This window comes from Heptranchias perlo, unplaced genomic scaffold (genome assembly GCF_035084215.1).
Source record: "Heptranchias perlo isolate sHepPer1 unplaced genomic scaffold, sHepPer1.hap1 HAP1_SCAFFOLD_344, whole genome shotgun sequence".
In the NCBI taxonomy this organism is placed as follows: domain Eukaryota; kingdom Metazoa; phylum Chordata; class Chondrichthyes; order Hexanchiformes; family Hexanchidae; genus Heptranchias; species Heptranchias perlo.
The window spans coordinates 188,462-214,571 of record NW_027139356.1 but is presented as its reverse complement, the minus strand read 5'-3'; the positions used below and the strand labels follow the sequence as shown (position 1 = coordinate 214,571).

Genomic DNA, 26,110 nt, shown 5'->3' with positions numbered 1-26,110 from the left:
CAATACAACCCCAACACATCCCAATACACCCCAATACACCCCAACACATCCCAATACACCCCCAATACAACGCCAACACATCCCAATACACCCCAATACACCCCAACACACCCCAATACATCCCCAACACACCCCCAACACAACCCCAACACACCCCAATACACCCCAATACACCCCAATACACCCCAACACACCCCAATACACCCCAACACAACCCCAATACATCCCCAACACAGCCCCAACACAACCCCAACACACCCCAATACACCCCAACACATCCCCAACACAACCCCAACACACCCCAATACAACCCAATACACCCCAATACACCCCAATACACCCCAACACACCCCAATACACCCTAACACAACCCCAATACATCCCCAACACACCCCAACACACCCCAATACATCCCCAACACACCCCCAACACAACCCCAACACACCCCAATACACCCCAATACACCCCAATACACCCCAACACACCCCAATACACCCCAACACAACCCCAACACACCCCAATACACCCCAATACACCCCAACACATCCCCAACACATCCCCAACACACCCCCAACACAACCCCAACACACCCCAATACACCCCAATACACCCCAATACACCCCAACACACCCCAATACACCCCAACACACCCCAATACACCCCAATATAACCCAACACATCCCAATACACCCCAATACACCCCAACACACCCCAATACACCCCAATACACCCCAATACACCCCAATACACCCCAATACAACCCAACACATCCCAACACAACCCTCCCCAATACACCCCAATACACCCCAACACACCCCAATAACACCCCCAATCACAACCCCAGACAATCCCCAACCCAACCCAATACACCCCTAATACATCCCCAACCACGACCCACCACCAACAACCCCAACACACCCCAATACACCCCACCACAACCCCCAACACATCCCCAATCCCACACCCAATCACCCCATACAACCCCACCCAATACACCCACCCCCTACACCCCACACCTCCCAATACCACCCCAACCACCCCACCATCCCATACCACCCCAATCCCCCAACCACAACCCCACACCCACACCCCACCACATCCAAGCCCCAACCCACCCCATCCCCCCCAACACACCCAATACACCCCAATACAACCCCAAGCACCTCCCAAACACCCCAATACACCCCAATACAACCCCACCACACACCCAATCCAACCCCCAACACACCCCAACACATCCCCAATACACCCCAATACAACCCCAACCACATCCCAATCACCCCAACCCCCAATACAACCCCAACCACATCCCCACACCCCAACCCCATACACCCCCAACCACCCCAACCAATACCCACCCATCCCAAACACCCCAACAAACCCCCAACCACCCCAAACACCCCCCCACACCCCAATACAACCCCAATACAACCCCAACACATCCCAATACAACAATACACCAATACACCCCAACACATCCCAATACAACCCAATACACCCAAACCAACCCCCCACACCCCAAACAACCCACCATACACCCCAATACACCCCAATACAACCCAATACACCCAACACACCCCAATACAACCCCATACACCCCAAACACCCCAACAAACATCCCAATACACCCCCAATACAACCCCCAACACATCCCAATACACCCCATACACCCCAACACATCCCAATACACCCCAACCCACCCCAATACACCCAATACACCCCAACACATCCCAATACACCCCCAATACACCCCAATACACCCCAATACAACCCCAACACATCCCAATACACCCCAATACACCCAACACATCCCAATACAACCCCAATACACCCAACACATCCCCAATACACCCCAATCACCCCAATACACCCAACACATCCCAATACACCCCAATACACCCCATCATCCCCAATACACCCCAATACAACCCCAACACATCCCAATACACCCCAATACAACCCCAACACATCCCAATACAACCCCAATACACCCCAACACATCCCCATACACCCCATACACCCCAATACACCCCATACACATCCAAATACACCCCAATACACCCCAACACATCCCAATACACCCCAATACACCCCAACACATCCCAATGCACCCCAATACAACCCCAATACACCCCAATACACCCCAATACACCCCAATACAACCCCAACACATCCCAATACATCCCAATACAACCCAATACATCCCAATAAAACCCCAACACATCCCAATACACCCCAATACAACCCAACACATCCCCAATACAACCCCAATACAACCCAACACATCCCCAATACAACCCAATACAACCCCAACACATCCCCAATACACCCCAATACAACCCAACACACCCCCATACACCCCAACACATCCCAATACACCCCATACAACCCCAACACATCCCAACACACCCCAATACACCCCAATACACCCCCAATACAACCCAACACATCCCAATACAACCCCAATCACAACCCAACACATCCCCAATACACCCCAATACACACCAACACATCCCCAATACACCCCAACACACCCCAATACACCCCCACACACCCCAATACACCCCAATACACCCCCAATACAACCCCAACACATCCCAATACAACCCCAATACAACCCCAACACATCCCCAATACACCCCCAACACCCCACATACACCCCAATACAACCCCAATCACCCAATACACCCCAATACAACCCAACACACCCCAATACACCCCAACACATCCCCAACACACACCCCAACACATCCCAATACAACCCCAACACATCCCAACACACCCCAATACACCCCAACACATCCCCAACCACACCCCAACCACATCCCAATACAACCCCAACACATCCCAATACACCCCAACACATCCCCAACACACCCCAATACAACCCCAATACAACCCCAACACATCCCAATACACCCCAAATACATCCCAATACACCCCAATACATCCCCAATACAACCCCAACACATCCCAATACACCCCAATACACCCCAATACATCCCCAAGACACCCATTACAAACCCAACACATCCCAATACACCCCAATACACCCCAATACACACCCCAATACACCCCAATACAACCCCAACACATCCCAATACACCCCAATACACCCCAATACAACCCCAACACATCCCAATACACCCCAATACACCCCAATACAACCCCAACACAGCCCAATACACCCAATACACCCAATACAACCCCAACACATCCCAATACACCCCCAATACATCCCAATACACCCCAATACACCCCAATACAACCCCAACACATCCAATACACCCCAATACACCCCAATACAACCCCAACACATCCCAATACACCCCAATACACTCCCCAATACAACCCCAACACATCCCAATACACCCCAATACACCCCAACACATCCCAATACACCCCCAATACAACGCCAACACATCCCAATACACCCCAATACACCCCAATACATCCCCAACACACCCCCAACACAACCCCACACACCCCAATACACCCCAATACACCCCAATACACCCCAAACACACCCCAATACACCCCAACACAACCCCAATACATCCCCAACACAGCCCCAACACAACCCCAACACACCCCAAATACACCCCAACACATCCCCAACACAACCCCAACACACCCCAATACAACCCAATACACCCCAATACACCCCAATACACCCCAACACACCCCATACCACCCCAACACAACCCCAATACATCCCCCACCACACCCAATAACACCCCAACACACCCCCAAACACAACCCCCAACACAACCCCAACACAACACCCAATACACCCCAATACACCCCACACACCCCACACACCCAATACACCCCAACACATCCCCAACACATCCCCAACCCCACACACCCCCAACACAACCCCAACACACCCCAATACACCCCAATACACCCCAACACACCCCCAATACACCCCAACACACCCCAATACACCCCCAATATAAACCCCAACACATCCCAATACACCCCAATACACCCCAACACACCCCAATACACCCCAATACACCCCAATACACCCCAATACACCCCAATACAACCCAACACATCCCAACACAACCCCAACACACCCCAATACACCCCAATACACCCCAATACACCCCAACACACCCCAATACACCCCAATACAACCCCAGTACATCCCCAACACACCCCAATACACCCCAATACATCCCCAACACACACCCCCAACACAACCCCAACACACCCCAATACACCCCAACACAACCCCAACACATCCCCAACACATCCCAATACACCCCAATACAACCCCAATACAACCCCAACACATTCCAACACACCCCAACACCACCCCAACACACCCCAATACACCCCAATATAACCCAACACATCCCAATACACCCCAATACACCCCAACACACCCCAATACACCCCAATACACCCCAATACACCCCAATACACCCCAATACAACCCAACACATCCCAACACAACCCCAACACACCCCAATACACCCCAATACACCCCAATACACCCCAACACACCCCAATACACCCCAATACAACCCCAGTACATCCCCAACACACCCCAATACACCCCAATACATCCCCAACACACCCCCAACACAACCCCAACACACCCCAATACACCCCAACACAACCCCAACACATCCCCAACACATCCCAATACACCCCAATACAACCCCAATACAACCCCAACACATTCCAATACACCCCAATACACCCCAATACAACCCCAACACATCCCAATACACCCCAATACAACCCCAACACATCCCAATACACCCCAATACACCCCAATACAACCCCAACACATCCCAATACACCCCAATACAACCCCAACACATCCCAATACAACCCCAATACACCCCAATACAACCCCAACACATCCCAATACACCCCAATACAACCCCAACACATCCCAATACACCCCAATACAAACCCAACACATCACAATACACCCCAATACACCCCAATACATCCCCAATACAACCCCAACACAACCCCAATACAACCCCAATACACCCCAATACACCCCAACACATCCCCAATACACCCCAATACAACCCCAACACATCCCAATACAACCCCAATACACCCCAACACATCCCCAATACACCCCAATACACCCCAACACATCCCAATACACCCCAATACACCCCAATACACCCCCAACACAACCCCAATACAACCCCAATACACCCCAATACAACCCCAACACATCCCAATACAACCACAATACACCCCAATACACCCCAATACAACCCCAATACACCCCAACACAACCCCAATACAACCCCAATACACCCCAATACAACCCCAACACATCCCAATACACCCCAATACAACCCCAACACATCCCAATACACCCCAATACAACCCCAACACATCCCAATACACCCCAACACATCCCCATACACCCCAATACAACCCCAACACATCCCAATACACCCCAATACACCCCAATACACCCCAATACAACCCCAACACATCCCAATACACCCCAATACAACCCCAACACATCCCAATACAACCCCAATACACCCCAACACATCCCCAATACACCCCAATACACCCCAATACACCCCAACACATCCCAATACACCCCAATACACCCCAATACATCCCCAATACACCCCAATACAACCCCAACACATCCCAATACACCCCAATACAACCCCAACACATCCCAATACAACCCCAATACACCCCAACACATCCCCCAATACACCCCAATACACCCCAATACACCCCAACACATCCAAATACACCCCAATACAACCCCAACACATCCCAATACACCCCAATACAACCCCAACACATCCCAATGCACCCCAATACAACCCCAATACACCCCAATACACCCCAATACACCCCAATACAACCCCAACACATCCCAATACATCCCAATACAACCCAATACATCCCAATAAAACCCCAACACATCCCAATACACCCCAATACAACCCAACACATCCCCAATACAACCCCAATACAACCCAACACATCCCCAATACAACCCCAATACAACCCCAACACATCCCCAATACACCCCAATACAACCCAACACATCCCCAATACACCCCAACACATCCCAATACACCCCAATACAACCCCAACACATCCCCAACACACCCCAATACACCCCAATACACCCCAATACAACCCAACACATCCCAATACAACCCCAATACAACCCAACACATCCCCAATACACCCCAATACACACCAACACATCCCCAATACACCCCAACACACCCCAATACACCCCCAACACACCCCAATACACCCCAATACACCCCAATACAACCCAACACATCCCAATACAACCCCAATACAACCCAACACATCCCCAATACACCCCCAACACACCCCAATACAACCCCAATACACCCCAATACACCCCAATACAACCCAACACACCCCAATACAACCCCAATACACCCCAATACACCCCAACACATCCCCAATACAACCCCAATACACCCCAATACACCCCAATACAACCCCAACACATCCCCAATACACCCCAACACATCCCAATACGCCCCAATACACCCCAACACACACCCAACACACCCCAATACACCCCAACACATCCCAATACACCCCAATACACCCCAATACAACCCCAACACATCCCAATACACCCCAATACACCCCAATACACCCCAATACAACCCCAACACATCCCAATACACCCCAATACAACCCCAATACAACCCAACACACCCCAATACACCCCAATACAACCCCAACACATCCCAATACACCCCAATACACCCCAATACACCCCAATACATCCCCAACACATCCCAATACACCCCAATACAACCCCAACACATCCCAATACAACCCAACACATCCCCAACACACCCCAATACAACCCCAACACATCCCAATACACCCCAATACACCCAACTCATCCCAATACACCCCAATACACCCCAATACACCCCAATACACCCCAATACATCCCCAATACATCCCCAACACATCCCAACACATCCCAATACACCCCAATACACCCCAACTCATCCCAATACACCCCAATACAACCCCAACACACCCCAATACACCCCAATACAACCCCAACACATCCCAATACACCCCAATACACCCCAATACATCCCCAACACATCCCAACACATCCCAATATATCCCCAATACACCCCAATACACCCAACTCATCCCAATACACCCCAATACACCCCAATACACCCCAATACACCCCAACTCATCCCAATACACCCCAATACAACCCCAACACATCCCAATACACCCCAATACACCCCATACACCCAACTCATCCCAATACACCCCAATACACCCCAATACACCCCAATACACCCCAACTCATCCCAATACACCCCAATACAACCCCAACACATCCCAATACACCCCAATACACCCCAATACACCCAACTCACCCCAATACAACCCCAATACACCCCCAACACATCCCAATACACCCCAATACACCCCAATACACCGCAACTCATCCCAATACACCCCAATACACCCCAATACACCCCAACTCATCCCAATACAACCCCAATACAACCCCAACACATCCCAATACAACCCCAACACATCCCATCTCATCCCAACACATCCCAACACAACCCAACTCATCCTGACCCAACCCCAACACATCACAACTCGCGCCAACACACCCCAACTCATGCCAACACAAACCCAACACACCCCAACACACCCCAACACACCCCAACACAACCCCAACACATCCCAACCCACCCCAACACAACCCCAACACATCCCAACCCACCCCAACCCACCCCAACACAACCCCAACACATCCCAACTCACCTCAACACATCCCAACCCACCCCAACACATCCCAACCCACTCCAACACAACCGAACACAACCCCAACACATCCCAACCCACCCCAACACATCCCAACTCACCCCAACACACCCCAACCCACCCCAACACATCCCAGCTCACCCCAACACATCCCAACACAACCCAACTCATCCTGACCCAACCCCAACACATCACAACTCGCGCCAACACACCCCAACTCACGCCAACACAAACCCAACACACCCCAACACACCCCAACACACCCCAACACACCCCAACCCACCCCAACACATCCCAACTCACCCCAACACACCCCAACCCACCCCAACACATCCCAGCTCACCCCAACACACCCCAACACACCCCAACACATCCCAACACACCCCAACCCACCCCAACACAACCCAACTCTCCCCAACACACCCCAACCCAACACACCCCAAACCACTCCAACTCAACATAACACATCCCAACTCAACCCAACACACCCCATCTCATCCCAACACACCCCAACTCAACCCAACACACCCCAACTCAACCCAACACACCCCAACTCAATCCAACACACCCCAACTCAATCCAACACACCCCAACTCAACCCAACACACCCCAACTCAACCCAACACACCCCAACTCAACCCAACACACCCCAACTCAATCCAACACACCCCAACTCAACCCAACACACCACAACTCAACCCAACACACCCCAACACACCCCAACTCAACCCAACACACCCCAACACACCCCAACTCAACCCAACACACCCCAATACACCCCAATACACCCCAATACACCCCAACTCATCCCAATACACCCCAATACAACCCCAACACATCCCAATACATCCCCAACACATCCCAACACATCCCAACACATCCCAATATATCCCCAATACACCCCAATACACCCAACTCATCCCAATACACCCCAATACACCCCAATACACCCCAACTCATCCCAATACACCCCAATACAACCCCAACACATCCCAATACACCCCAATACACCCCAATACACCCCAATACACCCAACTCACCCCAATACAACCCCAATACACCCCAATACACCCCAATACACCCCAACTCATCCCAATACACCCCAATACATCCCCAATACAACCCCAACACATCCCAACACATCCCAATATATTCCCAATACACCCCAATACACCCAACTCATCCCAATACACCCCAATACACCCCAATACACCCCAACTCATCCCAATACACCCCAATACACCCCAACTCATCCCAATACACCCCAATACACCCCAATACACCCCAACACATCCCAATACATCCCCAATACACCCCAATACAACCCCAACACATCCCAATACACCCCAATACACCCCAATACACCCCAACTCATCCCAATACAACCCCAATACAACCCCAACACATCCCAATACAACCCCAACACATCCCATCTCATCCCAACACATCCCAACACAACCCAACTCATCCTGACCCAACCCCAACACATCCCAACTCGCGCCAACACACCCCAACTCACGCCAACACAAACCCAACACACCCCAACCCACCCCAACACACCCCAACACAACCCCAACACATCCCAACCCACCCCAACACACCCTAACACAACCCCAACACATCCCAACCCACCCCAACACACCCCAACACAACCCCAACCCACCCCAACACACCCCAACACAACCCCAACACATCCCAACTCACCCCAACACATCCCAACCCACCCCAACACATCCCAACCCACCCCAACACACCCCAACACAACCCAACACATCCCAACTCACCCCAACACATCCCAACTCACCCCAACACATCCCAACCCACCCCAACACACCCCAACACAACCCCAACACATCCCAACCCACCCTAACACAACCCCAACACATCCCAACCCACCCCAACACACCCCAACACAACCCCAACACATCCCAACTCACCCCAACACATCCCAACCCACCCCAACACATCCCAACCCACCCCAACACAACCCAACACAACCCCAACACATCCCAACCCACCCCAACACATCCCAACTCACCCCAACACACCCCAACCCACCCCAACACATCCCAACTCACCCCAACACACCCCAACACATCCCAACACACCCCAACCCAACACACCCCAAACCACTCCAACTCAACATAACACATCCCAACTCAACCCAACACAACACAACTCACCCCATCTCATCCCAACACACCCCAACTCAACCCAACACACCCCAACTCAACCCAACACACCCCAACTCAACCCAACACACCCCAACTCAATCCAACACACCCCAACTCAATCCAACACACCCCAACTCAACCCAACACACCACAACTCAACCCAACACACGCCAACTCAACCCAACACACCCCAACTCAATCCAACACACCCCAACTCAACCCAACACACCCCAACTCAACCCAACACACCCCAACTCAATCCAACACACCCCAACTCAACCCAACACACCACAACTCAACCCAACACACCCCAACTCAACCCAACACACCCCAACTCAATCCAACACACCCCAACTCAACCCAACACACCCCAACTCAACCCAACACACCCCAACTCAACCCAACACACCCCAACTCAACCCAACACACCCCAACTCAATCCAACACACCCCAACTCAATCCAACACAACCCAACTCAACCCAACACACCCCAACATAACCCAACTCAACCCAACTCAACCCAACACACCCCAACTCAATCCAACACAACCCAACTCAACCTAACACAACTCAACCCACCCCAACATAACCCAACTCACCCCAACTCATCCCAACACACTCCAACACAACCCAACTCAACCCCAACACACCCCAACTCAACCCAACACACCCCAACTCAACCCAACACAACCCAACTCACCCCAACTCAACCCAACTCACCCCAACTCAACCCAACTCACCCCAACACAACCCAACTCACCCCAACTCAACCCAACTCAACCCAACTCAACCCAACACAACCCAACTCAACCTAACACAACTCAACCCACCCCAGCATAACCCAACTCACCCCAACTCATCCCAACACACTCCAACACACCCCAACTCAACCCCAACACATCCCAACTCAACCCAACACAACACAACCCACCCCAACGAAACTCAGCTCACCCTAATTCACACCAACTCATCCCAACACACCCCAACACAACCCAGCTGAACCCCAACTCAACCCAACTCACCCCAGAACAACCCAACACAACACAACTCACCCCAACGCATCCCAACACACCCCAACACAACCCAACTCACCCCAACCCAACCCAACACACCCCAAACCACCCCAACTCAACCCAACACACCCCAACCCACCCCAACCCAACACAACCCACCCCAACACAACCCAACCCACCCCAACCCAACCCAACTCAACCCAACTCATCCCAACACACCCTAACACAACCCAACTCACCCCAACGCATCCCAACACACCCCAACTCATCCCAGAACAACTCAATACAACCCAACACACCCCAACCACACAACTCAACCCAAAACACCCCAACACAACCCAACACACCCCAACTCAACCCACCCCAACGTAACCCAACTCATCCCAACACACCCCAACTCACCCCAACACAACCCAACTCACCCCAACACAACCCAACTCACCCCAGAACAACCCAATACAACCCAACACACCCCAACACAACCCAACCACACAACTCAACCCAACACACCCCAACACAACCCAACTCTCCCCAGGTGTGTGGGTAGGAGGGGGAAGGGGGTGTGTGGGGGAAGGGAGGGGTTGTTTGTTGGAGGGGTGAAGGGGAGGGGTGTGTGGGGGAGGGGTGAAGGGGAGGGGGTGTGTGGGGGAAGGGAGGGAGGGGCCACGAATCTTCTTAGCGCCCAGGGCCCAAAAGATTCTTAATTGGGCTCCGCAATACCTCTGATTGGCTGTTGTTGGGTACTTGACCTCCAACCCCTCCCCTCCCTGCCCTCCCCTCCCTTTCCCTCCCTCCCCTCCCCTCCCTCCCCTCCCCCTCCCTCCCCCTCCCTCCCCTCCGACGGTCTGGGAACACTCAAAGCTGACTCGAGGTGCAGTAAAATGTTTGCTTCTGAACACGATAATCTGCCGGCCCCTCATCCCATCCCCCAAAAAATCTGAACTTTTCTACATTTCAGTCCGAACTGAGATTAGTTGAGAAAATGGCCGAACCTGGGGAAAAAAAAGATAGAACTCCCATTTCTCCGGCCCCTTTCACCACCTCAGGACGTCCCAAAGTGTTTCACAGCCAATGAAGTACTTTCTGACGTGTAGTCACTGTTGTAATGTGGGGAAACACGGCAGTCAATTTGCGCACAGCAAGATCCCACAAACAGCGATGAGATAATGACCAGATCACCTATTTTTTAGTGATGTTGGTCGAGGGATAAATATCGGCCCCAGGACCCCGGGGAGAACTCCCCCTCCCTCTGCTCTCCTTCCAGTAGCGGCCGTGGGATCTTTTACGTCCCGCCCGAGAGGGGCAGACGGGGGGGGCCTCGGTTTAACGTCTCGTCCCGAAAGACGGCCCCTCCGACAGTGCGGCGCTCCCTCAGTTACCGGCACCGGGGAGGGGAGTGTCGGGGCCTGGATTACGGGGCTCGAGTCTCTGGAGTGAGGAGGGGGCTCGAACCCCAGACCTTCTGAGGGGAGAGAGCGAGAGCCGTGGGCTGGGACCATCACACGCCAGGTCGGTCAGTATATCCCCGTCCGTTTGTCTCTCAGGTTTCCTGCGTTGGCAGCTCCTTCCCACTCCCTCTGTCCACCTCTGAAGCTCGGGGAGGCATCCCTGACAAACCACATCAGTAACTCATGGGGCTCTGAACAGCCACTCATTAGTGTTCTGTAATTTATAACATGTACACGACGTTGTAATTAAACACTGTGGAGTATACATCAACCTACACATATAGCTCTCACCACTGTGGTATCTCTAAGTCTCATGCACCAATACCTCCTACAGTGTTCTTTCAACGTAAATTACAAAGCGGTATTGATAGATTAGGTGAATGGGCAAAACTGTGGCAGATGGAATTCAATGTAGACAAATGTGAGGTCGTCCACTTTGGATCAAAAAAGAATCGAACAGGGTACTTTCCAAATGGTAAAAAGTTAAAAACAGTGGATGTCCAAAGGGACTTAGGGGTTCAGGTCCATCGATCATTGAAGTGTCATGAACAGGCGCAGAAAATAACCAATAAGGCTAATGGAATGCTGGCCGTTATATCTCGAGGACTGGAGTACAAGGGGGCAGAAGTTATGCTGCAGCTATACAAAACCCTGGTTAGACCGCACCTGGAGTACTGTGAGCAGTTCTGGGCACCGCACCTTCGGAAGGACATATTGGCCTTGGAGGGAATGCAGCGTAGGTTTACTAGAATGATACCCGGACTTCAAGGGTTAAGTTACGAGGAGAGATTACACAAATTGGGGTTGTATTCTCTGGAGTTTCGAAGGTTAAGGGGCGATCTGATCGAAGTTTATAAGATATTAAGGGGAACGGAGAGGGTGGATAGAGAGAAACTATTTCCGCTGGTTGGGGATTCTAGGAGTAGGGGGCACAGTCTAAAAATTAGAGCCAGACCTTTCAGGAGCGAGATTAGAAAACATTTCTACACACAAAGGGTTGTAGAAGTTTGGAACTCTCTTCCGCAAACAGCAATTGATGCGAGCTCAATTGCTAAATTTAAATCTGAGATAGATAGCTTTTTGACAACCAAAGGTATTAAGGGATATGGGCCAAAGGCAGGTATATGGAGTTAGATCACAGATCAGCCATGATCTTATCAAATGGCGGAGCAGGCTCGAGGGGCTGAATGGCCTACTCCTGTTCCTATGTTCCTAACGTAACACAACTTATAATAATTGGTAAAGGAACCAGAGGAGGAGATGAGGAGAATTTATTTTAAGAACATAAGAAATAGGAGCAGGAGTAGGCCATTCGGCCCCTCGAGCCTGCTCCGCCATTCAATCAGATCATGGCTGATCTTCCACCTCAACTCCACTTTCCCGCCCGATCCCCATATCCCTTGCTTCCCCTCGAGTCCAAAAGTCTATCCATCTCAGCCTTGAATATACTCAATGTCTGAGCATCCACAGCCCTCTGGGGTAGAGAATTCCAAAGATTCACCACCCTCTGAGTGAAGAAATTCCTCCTCATCTCAGTCTTGAATGGTCGGCCCCGAATGTGAGACTATAGAATCATAGAGTCATAGAAAATTTACGGCACAGAAGGAGGCCATTCAGCCCATTGTGTCCGTGCCGGCCGAAAACGAGCCACCCAGCCTAATCCCTCTTTCCAGCACTTGGTCCGTGGCCCTGTTGCTCACGGCTCTTCAGGTGCACATCCAGGTATTTTTTAAATGAGTTGTGGGTTTCTGCCTCTCCCACCCTCTCAGGCAGTGAGTTCCAGACCCCCACCACCCTCTGGGGGAAACGATTTCTCCTCAGCTCCCCTCTAATCCTTCTACCAATCACTTTAAATCTATGCCCCCTGGTTATTGACCTCTCTGCTAAGGGAAATAGGTCCTTCCTATCCACTCTATCTCGGCCCCTCATAATTTTAGACACCTCAATTAAATCTCCCCTCAGCCTCCTCTGTTCCAATGAAAACAACCCCAGCCTATCCAATCTTTCCTCATAGCTAAAATTCTCCAGTCCTGGCAACATCCTCGTAAATCTCCTCTGCACCCTCTCTAATGCAATCACATCTTTCCTGTAATGTGGTGACCAGAACTGTACGCAGGACTCAAGCTGTGGCCTAACCAATGTTTTATACAGTTCTAGCATAACCTCCCTGCTCTTATATTCTATGCCTCGGCTAATAAAGGAAAGTATCCCATATGCCTTCTTAATCACCTTATCTACCTGTCCTGCTACCTTCAGGGATCTGTGGACATGCACTCCAAGGTCCCTCACTCCCTCTACACCTCTCAGTATCCTCCCATTTGTTGTGTATTCCCTTGCCTTGTTTGCCCTCCCCAAATGCATTCCCTCACACTTCTCCGGATTGAATTCCATTTGCCACTTTTCTGCCCACCTGACCAGTCCATTGATATCTTCCTGCAGTCTACAGCTTTCCCCCTCACTATCAACCACATGGCCAATTCTTGTATCATCTGCAAACTTCTCAATCATGCCCCCTACATTTAAGTCCAAATGATTAATATATATCACAAAAAACAAGAGACCTAGGACTGAGCCTTGCGGGAGCCCACTGGAAACAGCCTTCCAGTCACAAAAACACCCATCGACCATCACCCTTTGCTTCCTGCCACCGAGCCAATTTTGGATCCAATTTGCCACTTTCCCTTGGATCCCATGGGCTTTTACTTTTCTGACCAGTCTGCCATGTGGGACCTCGTCAAAAGCTTTGCTAAAATCCATGTAGACTACATCAAACGCACTACCCTCATCGACCCTCCTTGTTACCGCCTCAAAAAATTCAATTAAGTTAGTCAGACACGACCTTCCCTTAACAAATCCATGCTGACTGTCCTTGATTACTCCGTGCCTTTCTAAATGACGATTTATCCTGTCCCTCAGAATTGATTCCAATAATTTGCCCACCACCGAGGTTGGACTGAACTGGTCTATAATTACTTGGTCTATCCCTCGCTCCCTTTTCTTTTGGTGTATGCCCCCTGGTTCTAGACTCTCCAACCAGGGCAAACAGCCTCTCAGCATCTACCCTATCAAGGCCCTCTCAGAATCTTAGATGTTTCAACGAGATCACCTCTCATTCTTCTAAACTCCAGAGAGTATAGGCCCATTCTACTCAACCTCTCCTCATGGGACAAACCTTTTACGCAGCGAGTTGTTCTGATCTGGAATTCACTGCCTGAAAGGGCGGTGGAAGCAGATTCAATAATAACTTTCAAAAGGGAATTGGAAAAATACTTGAAAGGGAAAAGATCGTAGGACTATGGGAAAGGAGCAGGGGGAAGAGGGGGACACGGGGGTGGGGGGAAGTGGGACTAATTGGCTCGCTCTTAAACATAGAAACATAGAAAATAGGAGCAAGAGTAGGCCATTCGGCCCTTCGGGCCTGCTCCCCCATTCAAAATGATCATGGCTGATCGTCTAACTCAGTACCCTGTTCCCGCTTTTTCCCCATATCTCTTGATCCCTTTAGCATTAAGAAATCTATCTGTCTCCTTCTTGAATACATCTAATGACTCGGCCTCCACTGCCTTCTGTGGTAGAGAATTCCACAGGTTCACCACCCTCTGAGTGAAGAAATTTCTCCTCATCTCGGTTCTAAATGGCATGCCCCGTATCCTGAGACTGTGACCCCCTGGTTCTGGACTCCCCAGCCATCGGGAACATCCTCCCTGCATCTAGTCTGTCCAGTCCTGTTAGAATTTTATAAGTTTCAATGAGATCCCCTCTCATTCTTCTAAACTCGAGTGAATACAGGCCGAGTCGACCCAATCTCTCCTCATACGTCAGTCCTGCCATCCCGGGAATCAGTCTGGTGAACCTTCGTCGCACTCCCTCCATGGCAAGGACATCCTTCCTCAGATAAGGAGACCAAAACTGCACACAATACTCCAGATGTGGTCTCACCAAGGCCCTGTATAACTGCAGTAAGACATCCCTGCTCCTGTCCTCAAATCCTCTTGCAATGAAGGCCAACATACCATTCGCCTTCCTGCTATAGTTTCAACAGTAATTTCTTCCAATTCCCAGTCCCACGAGCTGTGAGACAGATATGCCTCCTGTGATTTTCAACAAGTTGCATTTTTATAGTGCCTGGGCGCTTCACAGGATTATCAAACAAAATTTGACACCGATCCACATAAGGAGATATTAGGACAGGTGACCAAAAGCTTGGTCAAAGAGGTAGGTTTTAAGGAGCGTCTTAAAGGAGGAGAGAGAGGCGGAGAGGTTTAGGGAGGGAATTCCAGAGCTCAGGGCCGAGGCGGCTGAAGGAACGGCCGCCAATGGCGGAGCGATGGGAATCGGGGGGATGGACAAGAGGCCGGAATTGGAGGAGCGCAGAGATCTGGGAGGGTCGTAGGGGCTGGAGGAGGTTACAGAGATAGGGAGGGGGGCGAGGGCCATGGAGGGATTTGAACACGAGGATGAGAATTTTAAAATCGGGGTGTTGCCGGACTGGGAGCCGATGTAGGTCAGCGAGCGCGGCGGGAGGGGTGATGGGCCAACGGGACTCGGGACTCCAGAGACTCGAGCCCCGTAATCCAGGCCCGACACTCCCCTGGTGCCAGCACTGTCGGAGGATGGGACATTAACCAAGGCCCCCGTCTGCCCTCTCAGTTGGACGTAAAAGATCCCACGGCCGCTATTGGAAGAAGAGCAGGGAGGGAGGAGAGTTCTCCCCGGTGTCCTGGGGCCGATATTTATCCCTCGACCAAAATCACTAAAAAAAAAACTGATGATCTGGTCATTTATCTCATTGCAGTTTGTGGGATCTTGCTGTGCGCAAATTGGCTGCTGCGTTTCCTACATTACAACAGTGACCACACTTCAAAAAAATAGCACCTCATTGGCTGCGAAACGCTTTGGGACGGCCTGAGGTGGTGAAAGGGGCCGGAGAAATGGGAGTCGGTCCTTTCTCCATTTGAGTCCTGCTCTCCACCGCTGGTTCTGACTCTCCTCCTCCTCCTCTCCCGCAGGGCTCCACAGACTGCTGACCCTCGAACTGGAAGGGAACGGGCTGGACGACGGGAACGTCAACCCCAGCTCCCTCCGGCCGCTGAGGAGGCTGACCTACCTGCGACTGGGCCGCAACCGATTCCGAGCCATGCCCTCGGGCCTCCCCCACTCCTTGCAGGTGAGTCCCTCCGTTGCCTTCCCCCGCAGACGCTGGCCGACTAGGCCCGAGCTGCCCCCCTCGTGGCGCCGGGGGGCGGTGGGGCGGGGGGGGGGGGAGCGTCGGGGCCCGGGTTACGGGGCTCGAGTCTCTGGAGCGGGGGCTCGGACCCTCCGACTCCGAGGCAAGAGCGCGGTATTGTAAGGAAAGAACTCGCATTTCTGCAGCTCCTTTCACGTCCCGAAGGACGCCACGGCCAACGAAATACTTTTTTGAAGTGTCGTCGCTGTTGTGATGTCGGAAACGCGGCAGCCAATTTGCGCACAGCAAGATCCCACAGGCAGCGATGCGATAAATGACCAGATGGTCTGGTTTGTCTTAGTGATGTTGGTTGAGGGCTAAATATTGGGCCCCTGGACACCGGGGAGAGCTCCCCCCCCCAACTCTGCTCTCCTTCCAATGGCGGCCGTAGGATCTTCTACGCCCACCCGAGAGCCGGGGGGTGGGGGGCGGCCTCGGTTTGTGCGGACAAAGACTAGATTTAAGTCCAAAGGAAAGTCTCTTCTCCCTGTTGACTCGGGGCGTCCCTCCAAGAAATGGGACCGGAGGAGTCTCGAAGGGGCAGAGCCGGAAATGTCAGTGAGGGGCTGGACCAAGAGAGGCCACCTTGGCTCGCCAACCCTCCAGGATTGTCCTGGAGTCTCCAGGGACTGAAGTTTGATCTCCAGGACGCTGTTGGAAGCTAACGGCCAAGGGGGAAAATCATCGGGGGGTTAAACAAAATGGTGTTTTTTCCATTTTCTTTCAATTCTTTTGTTTGTTCGTTATACAAAATATTGGCGGTGGGGAAGAGGTCGGTTTGTCTGACGGTCAAGAATCCAATTGGGTAACGAAGAGTCCGTTTGCTTTCCGATTGGCCGTGGGAAAGCGGGGTGTCGCGATGATGGTTGTGTCTGGCGACCAATGGCGGGGGAGTGTGGGGGCGGGGCAATTCGAGGGAAGAGGTCATGTGATGAAACCCCCCCAGGAATACGTCCAACCAGAGTTGGCGACCGTGTGAGGGGCTGGGCCTAGGAGGGGGAGTGAGAGGCAGGGGCTAGGAGGGGGAGTGAGGGGCAGGGGCTAGGAGGGGGAGTGAGGGGCAGGGCCTAGGAGGGGGAGTGAGGGGCAGGGGCTAGGAGGGGGAGTGAGGGGCTGGGCCTAGGAGGGGGAGTGAGGGGCAGGGGCTAGGAGGGGGAGTGAGAGGCAGGGGCGAGGAGGGGGAGTGAGGGGCAGGGGCTAGGAGGGGGAGTGAGGGGCAGGGGCTAGGAGGGGGAGTGAGGGGCAGGGCCTTTGAGGGGGGAATGAGGAGCTGGACCTGGGAGGGGGAATGAGGAGCTGGACCTGGGAGGGGGAATGAGGAGCTGGACCTGGGAGGGGGAGTGAGGGGCTGGGTCTAAGAGGGGGAGTGAGGAGCTGGGCCTGGGAGGGGGAGTGAGGGGCTGGGTCTAGGAGGGGCAGTGAGAGGCAGGGCCTAGGAGGGGCAGTGAGGGGTAGGGCCTATGAGGAGGAGTGAGGGGCAGGGCCTTTGAGGGGGGAATGAGGAGCTGGGCCTGGGAGGGGGAGTGAGGATTTGGGCCTGTGAGGGGCAGGGCCTGTGAGGGGCAGTGAGAGGTTGAGCTAGGAGGGGCATTGAGGGGCAGGGCCCAGGAGGGGCAGTGAGGGGCAGGGCCTTTGAGGGGCAGTGAGGAGCTGAGCCTAGGAGGGGCAGTGAGGGGCAGGGCCTAGGAGGGGCAGTGAGGGGCAGGGCCTAGGAGGGGCAGTGAGGGGCAGGGCCTAGGAGGGGCAGTGAGGGGCAGGGCCTAGGAGGGGCAGTGAGGAGCTGAGCCTAGGAGGGGCAGTGAGGGGCAGGGCCTAGGAGGGGCAGTGAGGGGCAGGGCCTAGGAGGGGGAGTGAGGGGCAGGGCCTAGGAGGGGCAGTGAGGAGCTGAGCCTAGGAGGGGGAGTGAGGAGCTGAGCCTAGGAGGGGGAGTGAGGGGTTGAGCCTAGGAGGGGCAGTGAGGGGTTGAGCCTAGGAGGGGCAGTGAGGGGCTGAGCCTAGGAGGGGCAGTGAGGGGCAGGGCCTGGGAGGGGGAGTGAGGGGCTGAGCCTAGGAGGGGGAGTGAGGGGCTGAGCCTAGGAGGGGCAGTGAGGGGCTAAGCCTAGGAGGGGCAGTGAGGGGCAGGGCCTAGGAGGGGCAGTGAGGGGCAGGGCCTCGGAGGGGCAGTGAGGGGCTAAGCCTAGGAGGGGCAGTGAGGGGCAGGGCCTAGGAGGGGCAGTGAGGGGCTAAGCCTAGGAGGGGCAGTGAGGGGCAGGGACTGGGAAGGGCAGTGAGGGGCAGGGCCTGGGAGAGGCAGTGAGGGGCAGGGCCTGGGAAGGGCAGTGAGGGGCTGAGCCTAGGAGGGGCAGTGAGGGGCAGGGCCTAGGAGGGGCAGTGAGGGGCAGGGCCTAGGAGGGGCAGTGAGGGGCAGGGCCTGGGAGGGGCAGTGAGGGGCTGAGCCTAGGAGGGGCAGTGAGGGGCAGGGCCTAGGAGGGGCAGTGAGGGGCAGGGCCTGGGAGGGGCAGTGAGGGGCAGGGCCTGGGAGGGGGAGTGAGGGGCTGAGCCTAGGAGGGGCAGTGAGGGGCAGGGCCTAGGAGGGGCAGTGAGGGGCAGGGCCTAGGAGGGGCAGTGAGGGGCAGGGCCTAGGAGGGGCAGTGAGGGGCAGGGCCTAGGAGGGGCAGTGAGGGGCTAAGCCTAGGAGGGGCAGTGAGGGGCAGGGCCTAGGAGGGGCAGTGAGGGGCAGGGCCTGGGAGGGGCAGTGAGGGGCAGGGCCTGGGAGGGGCAGTGAGGGGCTAAGCCTAGGAGGGGCAGTGAGGGCCTAAGCCGAGGAGGGGCAGTGAGGGGCAGGGCCTGGGAGGGGCAGTGAGGGGCTAAGCCTAGGAGGGGCAGTGAGGGGCAGGGCCTGGGAGGGGCAGTGAGGGGCAGGGCCTAGGAGGGGCAGTGAGGGGCAGGGCCTAGGAGGGGCAGTGAGGGGCAGGGCCTAGGAGGGGCAGTGAGGGGCAGGGCCTAGGAGGGGCAGTGAGGGGCAGGGCCTGGGAGGGGCAGTGAGGGGCTGAGCCTAGGAGGGGCAGTGAGGGGCAGGGCCTAGGAGGGGCAGTGAGGGGCAGGGCCTGGGAGGGGCAGTGAGGGGCAGGGCCTGGGAGGGGGAGTGAGGGGCTGAGCCTAGGAGGGGCAGTGAGGGGCTAAGCCTAGGAGGGGCAGTGAGGGGCAGGGCCTAGGAGGGGCAGTGAGGGGCAGGGCCTCGGAGGGGCAGTGAGGGGCGAAGCCTAGGAGGGGCAGTGAGGGGCAGGGCCTAGGAGGGGCAGTGAGGGGCTAAGCCTAGGAGGGGCAGTGAGGGGCAGGGCCTGGGAAGGGCAGTGAGGGGCAGGGCCTGGGAGAGGCAGTGAGGGGCAGGGCCTGGGAAGGGCAGTGAGGGGCTGAGCCTAGGAGGGGCAGTGAGGGGCAGGGCCTAGGAGGGGCAGTGAGGGGCAGGGCCTAGGAGGGGCAGTGAGGGGCAGGGCCTAGGAGGGGCAGTGAGGGGCAGGGCCTGGGAGGGGCAGTGAGGGGCAGGGCCTGGGAGGGGCAGTGAGGGGCAGGGCCTGGGAGGGGCAGTGAGGGGCTAAGCCTAGGAGGGGCAGTGAGGGGCTAAGCCGAGGAGGGGCAGTGAGGGGCAGGGCCTGGGAGGGGCAGTGAGGGGCTAAGCCTAGGAGGGGCAGTGAGGGGCAGGGCCTGGGAGGGGCAGTGAGGGGCAGGGCCTAGGAGGGGCAGTGAGGGGCAGGGCCTAGGAGGGGCAGTGAGGGGCAGGGCCTAGGAGGGGCAGTGAGGGGCAGGGCCTAGGAGGGGCAGTGAGGGGCAGGGCCTGGGAGGGGCAGTGAGGGGCTGAGCCTAGGAGGGGCAGTGAGGGGCAGGGCCTAGGAGGGGCAGTGAGGGGCAGGGCCTGGGAGGGGGAGTGAGGGGCAGGGCCTAGCAGGGCGAGTGAGGGGCAGGGCCTAGCAGGGGCAGTGAGGGGCTAAGCCTAGCAGGGGCAGTGAGGGGCAGGGCCTAGGAGGGGCAGTGAGGGGCTAAGCCTAGGAGGGGCAGTGAGGGGCTAAGCCTAGGAGGGGCAGTGAGGGGCTAAGCCTAGGAGGGGCAGTGAGGGGCTAAGCCTAGGAGGGGCAGTGAGGGGCAGGGCCTAGGAGGGGCAGTGAGGGGCAGGGCCTAGGAGGGGCAGTGAGGGGCAGGGCCTAGGAGGGGCAGTGAGGGGCAGGGCCTAGGAGGGGCAGTGAGGGGCAGGGCCTAGGAGGGGCAGTGAGGGGCAGGGCCTAGGAGGGGCAGTGAGGGGCAGGGCCTAGGAGGGGCAGTGAGGGGCTAAGCCTAGGAGGGGCAGTGAGGGGCTAAGCCTAGGAGGGGCAGTGAGGGGCTAAGCCTAGGAGGGGCAGTGAGGGGCTAAGCCTAGGAGGGGCAGTGAGGGGCTAAGCCTAGGAGGGGCAGTGAGGGGCAGGGCCTAGGAGGGGCAGTGAGGGGCAGGGCCTAGGAGGGGCAGTGAGGGGCAGGGCCTAGGAGGGGCAGTGAGGGGCAGGGCCTGGGAGGGGGAGTGAGGGGCAGGGCCTAGCAGGGGGAGTGAGGGGCTGAGCCTAGGAGGGGCAGTGAGGGGCTAAGCCTAGCAGGGGCAGTGAGGGGCAGGGCCTAGGAGGGGCAGTGAGGGGCTAAGCCTCGGAGGGGCAGTGAGGGGCTAAGCCTAGGAGGGGCAGTGAGGGGCAGGGCCTAGGAGGGGCAGTGAGGGGCAGGGCCTAGGAGGGGCAGTGAGGGGCAGGGCCTAGGAGGGGCAGTGAGGGGCAGGGCCTAGGAGGGGGAGTGAGGGGCAGGGCCTAGGAGGGGCAGTGAGGGGCAGGGCCTAGGAGGGGCAGTGAGGGGCAGGGCCTAGGAGGGGCAGGGCCTAGGAGGGGCAGTGAGGGGCAGGGCGTAGGAGGGGGAGTGAGGGGCAGGGCCTAGGAGGGGCAGTGAGGGGCAGGGCCTAGGAGGGGCAGTGAGGGGCAGGGCCTAGGAGGGGCAGTGAGGGGCAGGGCCTAGGAGGGGCAGTGAGGGGCAGGGCCTAGGAGGGGCAGTGAGGGGCAGGGCCTAGGAGGGGCAGTGAGGGGCAGGGCCTAGGAGGGGCAGTGAGGGGCAGGGCCTAGGAGGGGCAGTGAGGGGCTAAGCCTAGGAGGGGCAGTGAGGGGCAGGGCCTAGGAGGGTCAGTGAGGGGCAGGGCCTGTGAGGGGCAGTAACTTGGGGCCTCGAGTTACAGAAGGGGATCAGGCGCCTCCTCGTTGCCTGTTGGACTGATAAGTCTTTTCCCCTCTCTGTTTGGGTTAGGCCCTCAGCAGCGACCGGACCCCATTCCACGATAGACTAGATGAAAATCTTAATCCAGGCCTCATCCGTCATTCTCTGGGCCTTGCTCCAACACTTGACAATACTGCCCCAGGGACGTCAGGAGGAGCGAACATGTTCTTGTTTTCCTCGCAGAGGTCATTACATTCTGGAACAAGTTCCACCCTAATTGAGCAAAGTTCGTGCATCTTCGTGCCTCCCACCTAGGATTGGCCCCTCTTTCCAGCCCACGTCCGGGCGGTCAAACAACTTCAGCCTGCACCCGAAGCTCAGGAAACAGATGGTCTGGTCGTTTATCACATTTGCTGTTTGTGGGATCTTGCTGTGCGCAAATTGGCTGCTGCGTTTCCCACATTACAACAGTGACCACACTTCAAATAAAAAAGTACTTCATTGGCTGTGAAACGTTTTGGGACGTCCTGAGGGGGTGAAAGGGGCAGGAGAAAGGAATTTCTTTCTTCCTTTCCCTCTCTCCCACCCTTCCTTCCCACCTTCCTTCCTTCCCTCCTTTCTTCCTTCATTATTTCCTTTCATTCCTTCCCATCTTCCTTTCTCCCCTCCTTCTTTCCTTCCCTTCATCATTCCTTCCCTCCTTCCTGCTTCCCTCCTTCCTTCCTTCCCATCTTCCGTGCTTCCTTTCTTCCTTTCCCTCCTTCCCTCCCTTCCTTCCTTCCCTTCTTCTTTCCTTCCCTCTTTCCCTCCCTTCTTCCCTCCTTCCCTTCTTCCCTTCTTCCCTCCCTTCCTTCCTTCCCTTCCCTCCCTCCTTCCCTTCCCTCCTTCCCTTCCTTCCTTCCCTTCCTTCTTTCCCTTTTTCCCTCCCTTCCCTTCTCTCCCTCCTCCCCTTCCCTTCCCTCCCCTCCTCCCTCCAAACGGTCTCCCCCACCGTGCTCTCTCCGGCTATCTCTCTAGCCGGGCCTACGGTTGCCCCGGTAACCAGTCGCCCACCCCCACCCCCCCGAGTCTAACCTCCTTGCTTCCGTTGCCCTCCAGGAGCTCCACCTGGAAAACAATCACATCGAGGAGGTTCCCGGGGGGCTGCTGAACAAGACTCTGAACCTCACCGTCCTGGTCCTGAGAAACAACAGAATCCAGGAAAACCGCATCGCCCCCCGGGCTTGGATACACCTGCGGTGAGTAGGAATCGGCCCCCATTCCCCCCCCCCCCTCTCTCGGGAGCGGGGCTTCTGCTTTCCCCCGGGGGGGCCCGGTCAGCCGGCGGGACCTTCTCACGACCTTTGCCCCCTTGGCTGCGCCCACCGCCTTCTGACCCCTGAGGCCACGGTGCCGCCAACACACCCGAGAAGGGGCTTTGGGAAGGTCTCTCAGGTGAGGAGAGGGAGTTGGGGAGTCAGAGGGGTCATTAGGGAGTCAATTCCGGAGAGTAGGGACGCCCCCCGCCCCCTCACAGATGGTTTGAAGCTCTGCGATTGGTCGTGATTTCAATCGTTCGTCCAGGAGACTGCCCGTCCAAAAATGTCAGTCAAACCATGCTCCCCCTTGAATTTTTTTGGTTGTTTGTATATTCGGTGGCCCTGTAGGTAACGCCTCTCTGTCTGAACACTGTGATTGCCTTGGCAACGGGCAGTTGGAAAGACTCTCTGTAATCACCAGGTATTGTTCTGTGATTTATAAACGCGAAGGGTTCGAGGATTTCATTTCCACATTCACCTGAGGAAGGGGGAAGCCTCCGAAAGCTTGTGAATTTAAAATAAAATTGCTGGACTATAACTTGGTGTTGTAAAATTGTTTACAATTGTCAACCCCAGTCCATCACCGGCATCTCCACATCTTGAATTAGGAAGTATAGAGGAACGAATTTGTATTTCCCCGGCCCCTCTCCCCACCTCAGGACGTCCCAAAGCACTTTCACAGCCAATGAAGTACTTTTTGAAGTGCGGTCACTGTTGTAATGTAAGAAACGCAGCAGCCAATTTTGCGCACAGCAAGATCCCACAAACAGCAATGCGAGAATACGACTTCTTTTCTTGAATGATGTTGGCCGAGGGATAAATATCGGCCCCAGGGCACCGGGGAGAACTCCCCCCGCTCCACCCCACCCCCTGCTCTTCTTCCAATAGCGGCCGTGGGATCTTTTACGTCCCGCCCGAGAGGGCGGACGGACGGGGGCCTCGGTTTAACGTCTCGCCCCGAAAGACGGCCCCTCCGACAGCGCGGCGCTCCCTCAGTACCGGCACCGGGGGAGTGTGGCCTGGATTACGGGGCTCGAGTCTCTGGAGTGGGGGCTCGAACCCCCGACCTTCTGACTCCGAGGGGAGAGAGTGAGAGCGAGGTTCTTGCCAGTGACTAAGCTGGCGATGGAATTGGGGTTTTGGCACACGCTGATTGGATTCCGATCTTGCTGGGCCTCAGGGACGCGGGTACCAAGGACATATTGTGAAAAGGCCTCAGCAAATCTAACGTCCATCGTCGCTCTGGCTCGGTGGGTCTCCCTCTCCCCTCGGAGTCAGAAGGTCGAGGGTCCGAGTCCCCCCCGCCTCACTCCAGAGACTCGAGCCCCGTAATCCAGGCCCCGACACTCCCCCACCCCGGTGCCGGTACTGAGGGAGCGCCGCGCTGTCGGAGGGGGCCGTCTTTCGGGGCGAGACGTTAAACCGAGGGCCCCCTCAGGTGGGACGTAAAAGATCCCAAGGCCGCGATTGGAAGAAGAGCTGAGGGGGGGGGGAAGAGTTCTCCCCGGTGTCCCGGAATTTATCCCTCGACCAACGTCACTGAAATAGATGATCTGGGTCATTTATCACCTTGCTGTTCGTGGGATCTTGCTGTGCATAAATTGGCCGCCGCGTTTCTCGCATTACAACAGTCGCTTCGAGAAAAGTACTTCACTGGCTGTGGAGGACTCTGGGGAGTCCTGAGGTGGGGAAAGACTCTGGAGAAATGGGAGATCTTTCCTTTCTCTCGAGCAGTTGCTGAGTTTTCATCTTGCTCCGAATGGCTTCCTTACAATTTGTCCGTTAATGTTTTTGGAAGCATTGGGGAAAGGGTGGTTCATCTCCCCGAATGGAAGTCATAACATTCATGAGTCAAAAATTCTTTTTCAAATCTCACTTCATCGAAAAAAAATGTGTTTTCGAAAGTTCTCGCCAAGGCACTTGGTCTCAG

General features: G+C 55.3%; 1 protein-coding gene across 3 annotated transcripts in view; it reads left to right on the top strand.

Annotated features, from left to right (window-relative positions):
* LOC137311511 (extracellular matrix protein 2-like) overlaps window positions 1–26,110 on the top strand; it is a 119,349-nt gene that overhangs the window by 51,774 nt on the left and 41,465 nt on the right. For 2 of the 3 annotated variants that reach the window (XR_010960432.1, XM_067978664.1), the window contains exons 6-7: window positions 17,469–17,626; window positions 23,981–24,120. Coding sequence is in view for 2 of the 3 variants with exons in the window: in XM_067978664.1 (XP_067834765.1) it covers window positions 17,469–17,626; window positions 23,981–24,120 (298 nt within the window). In the remaining variant the exon portion in view is untranslated. The remainder of the gene's footprint in view (window positions 1–17,468; window positions 17,627–23,980; window positions 24,121–26,110) is intronic. The other variant, XM_067978665.1, reaches the window with a different exon arrangement.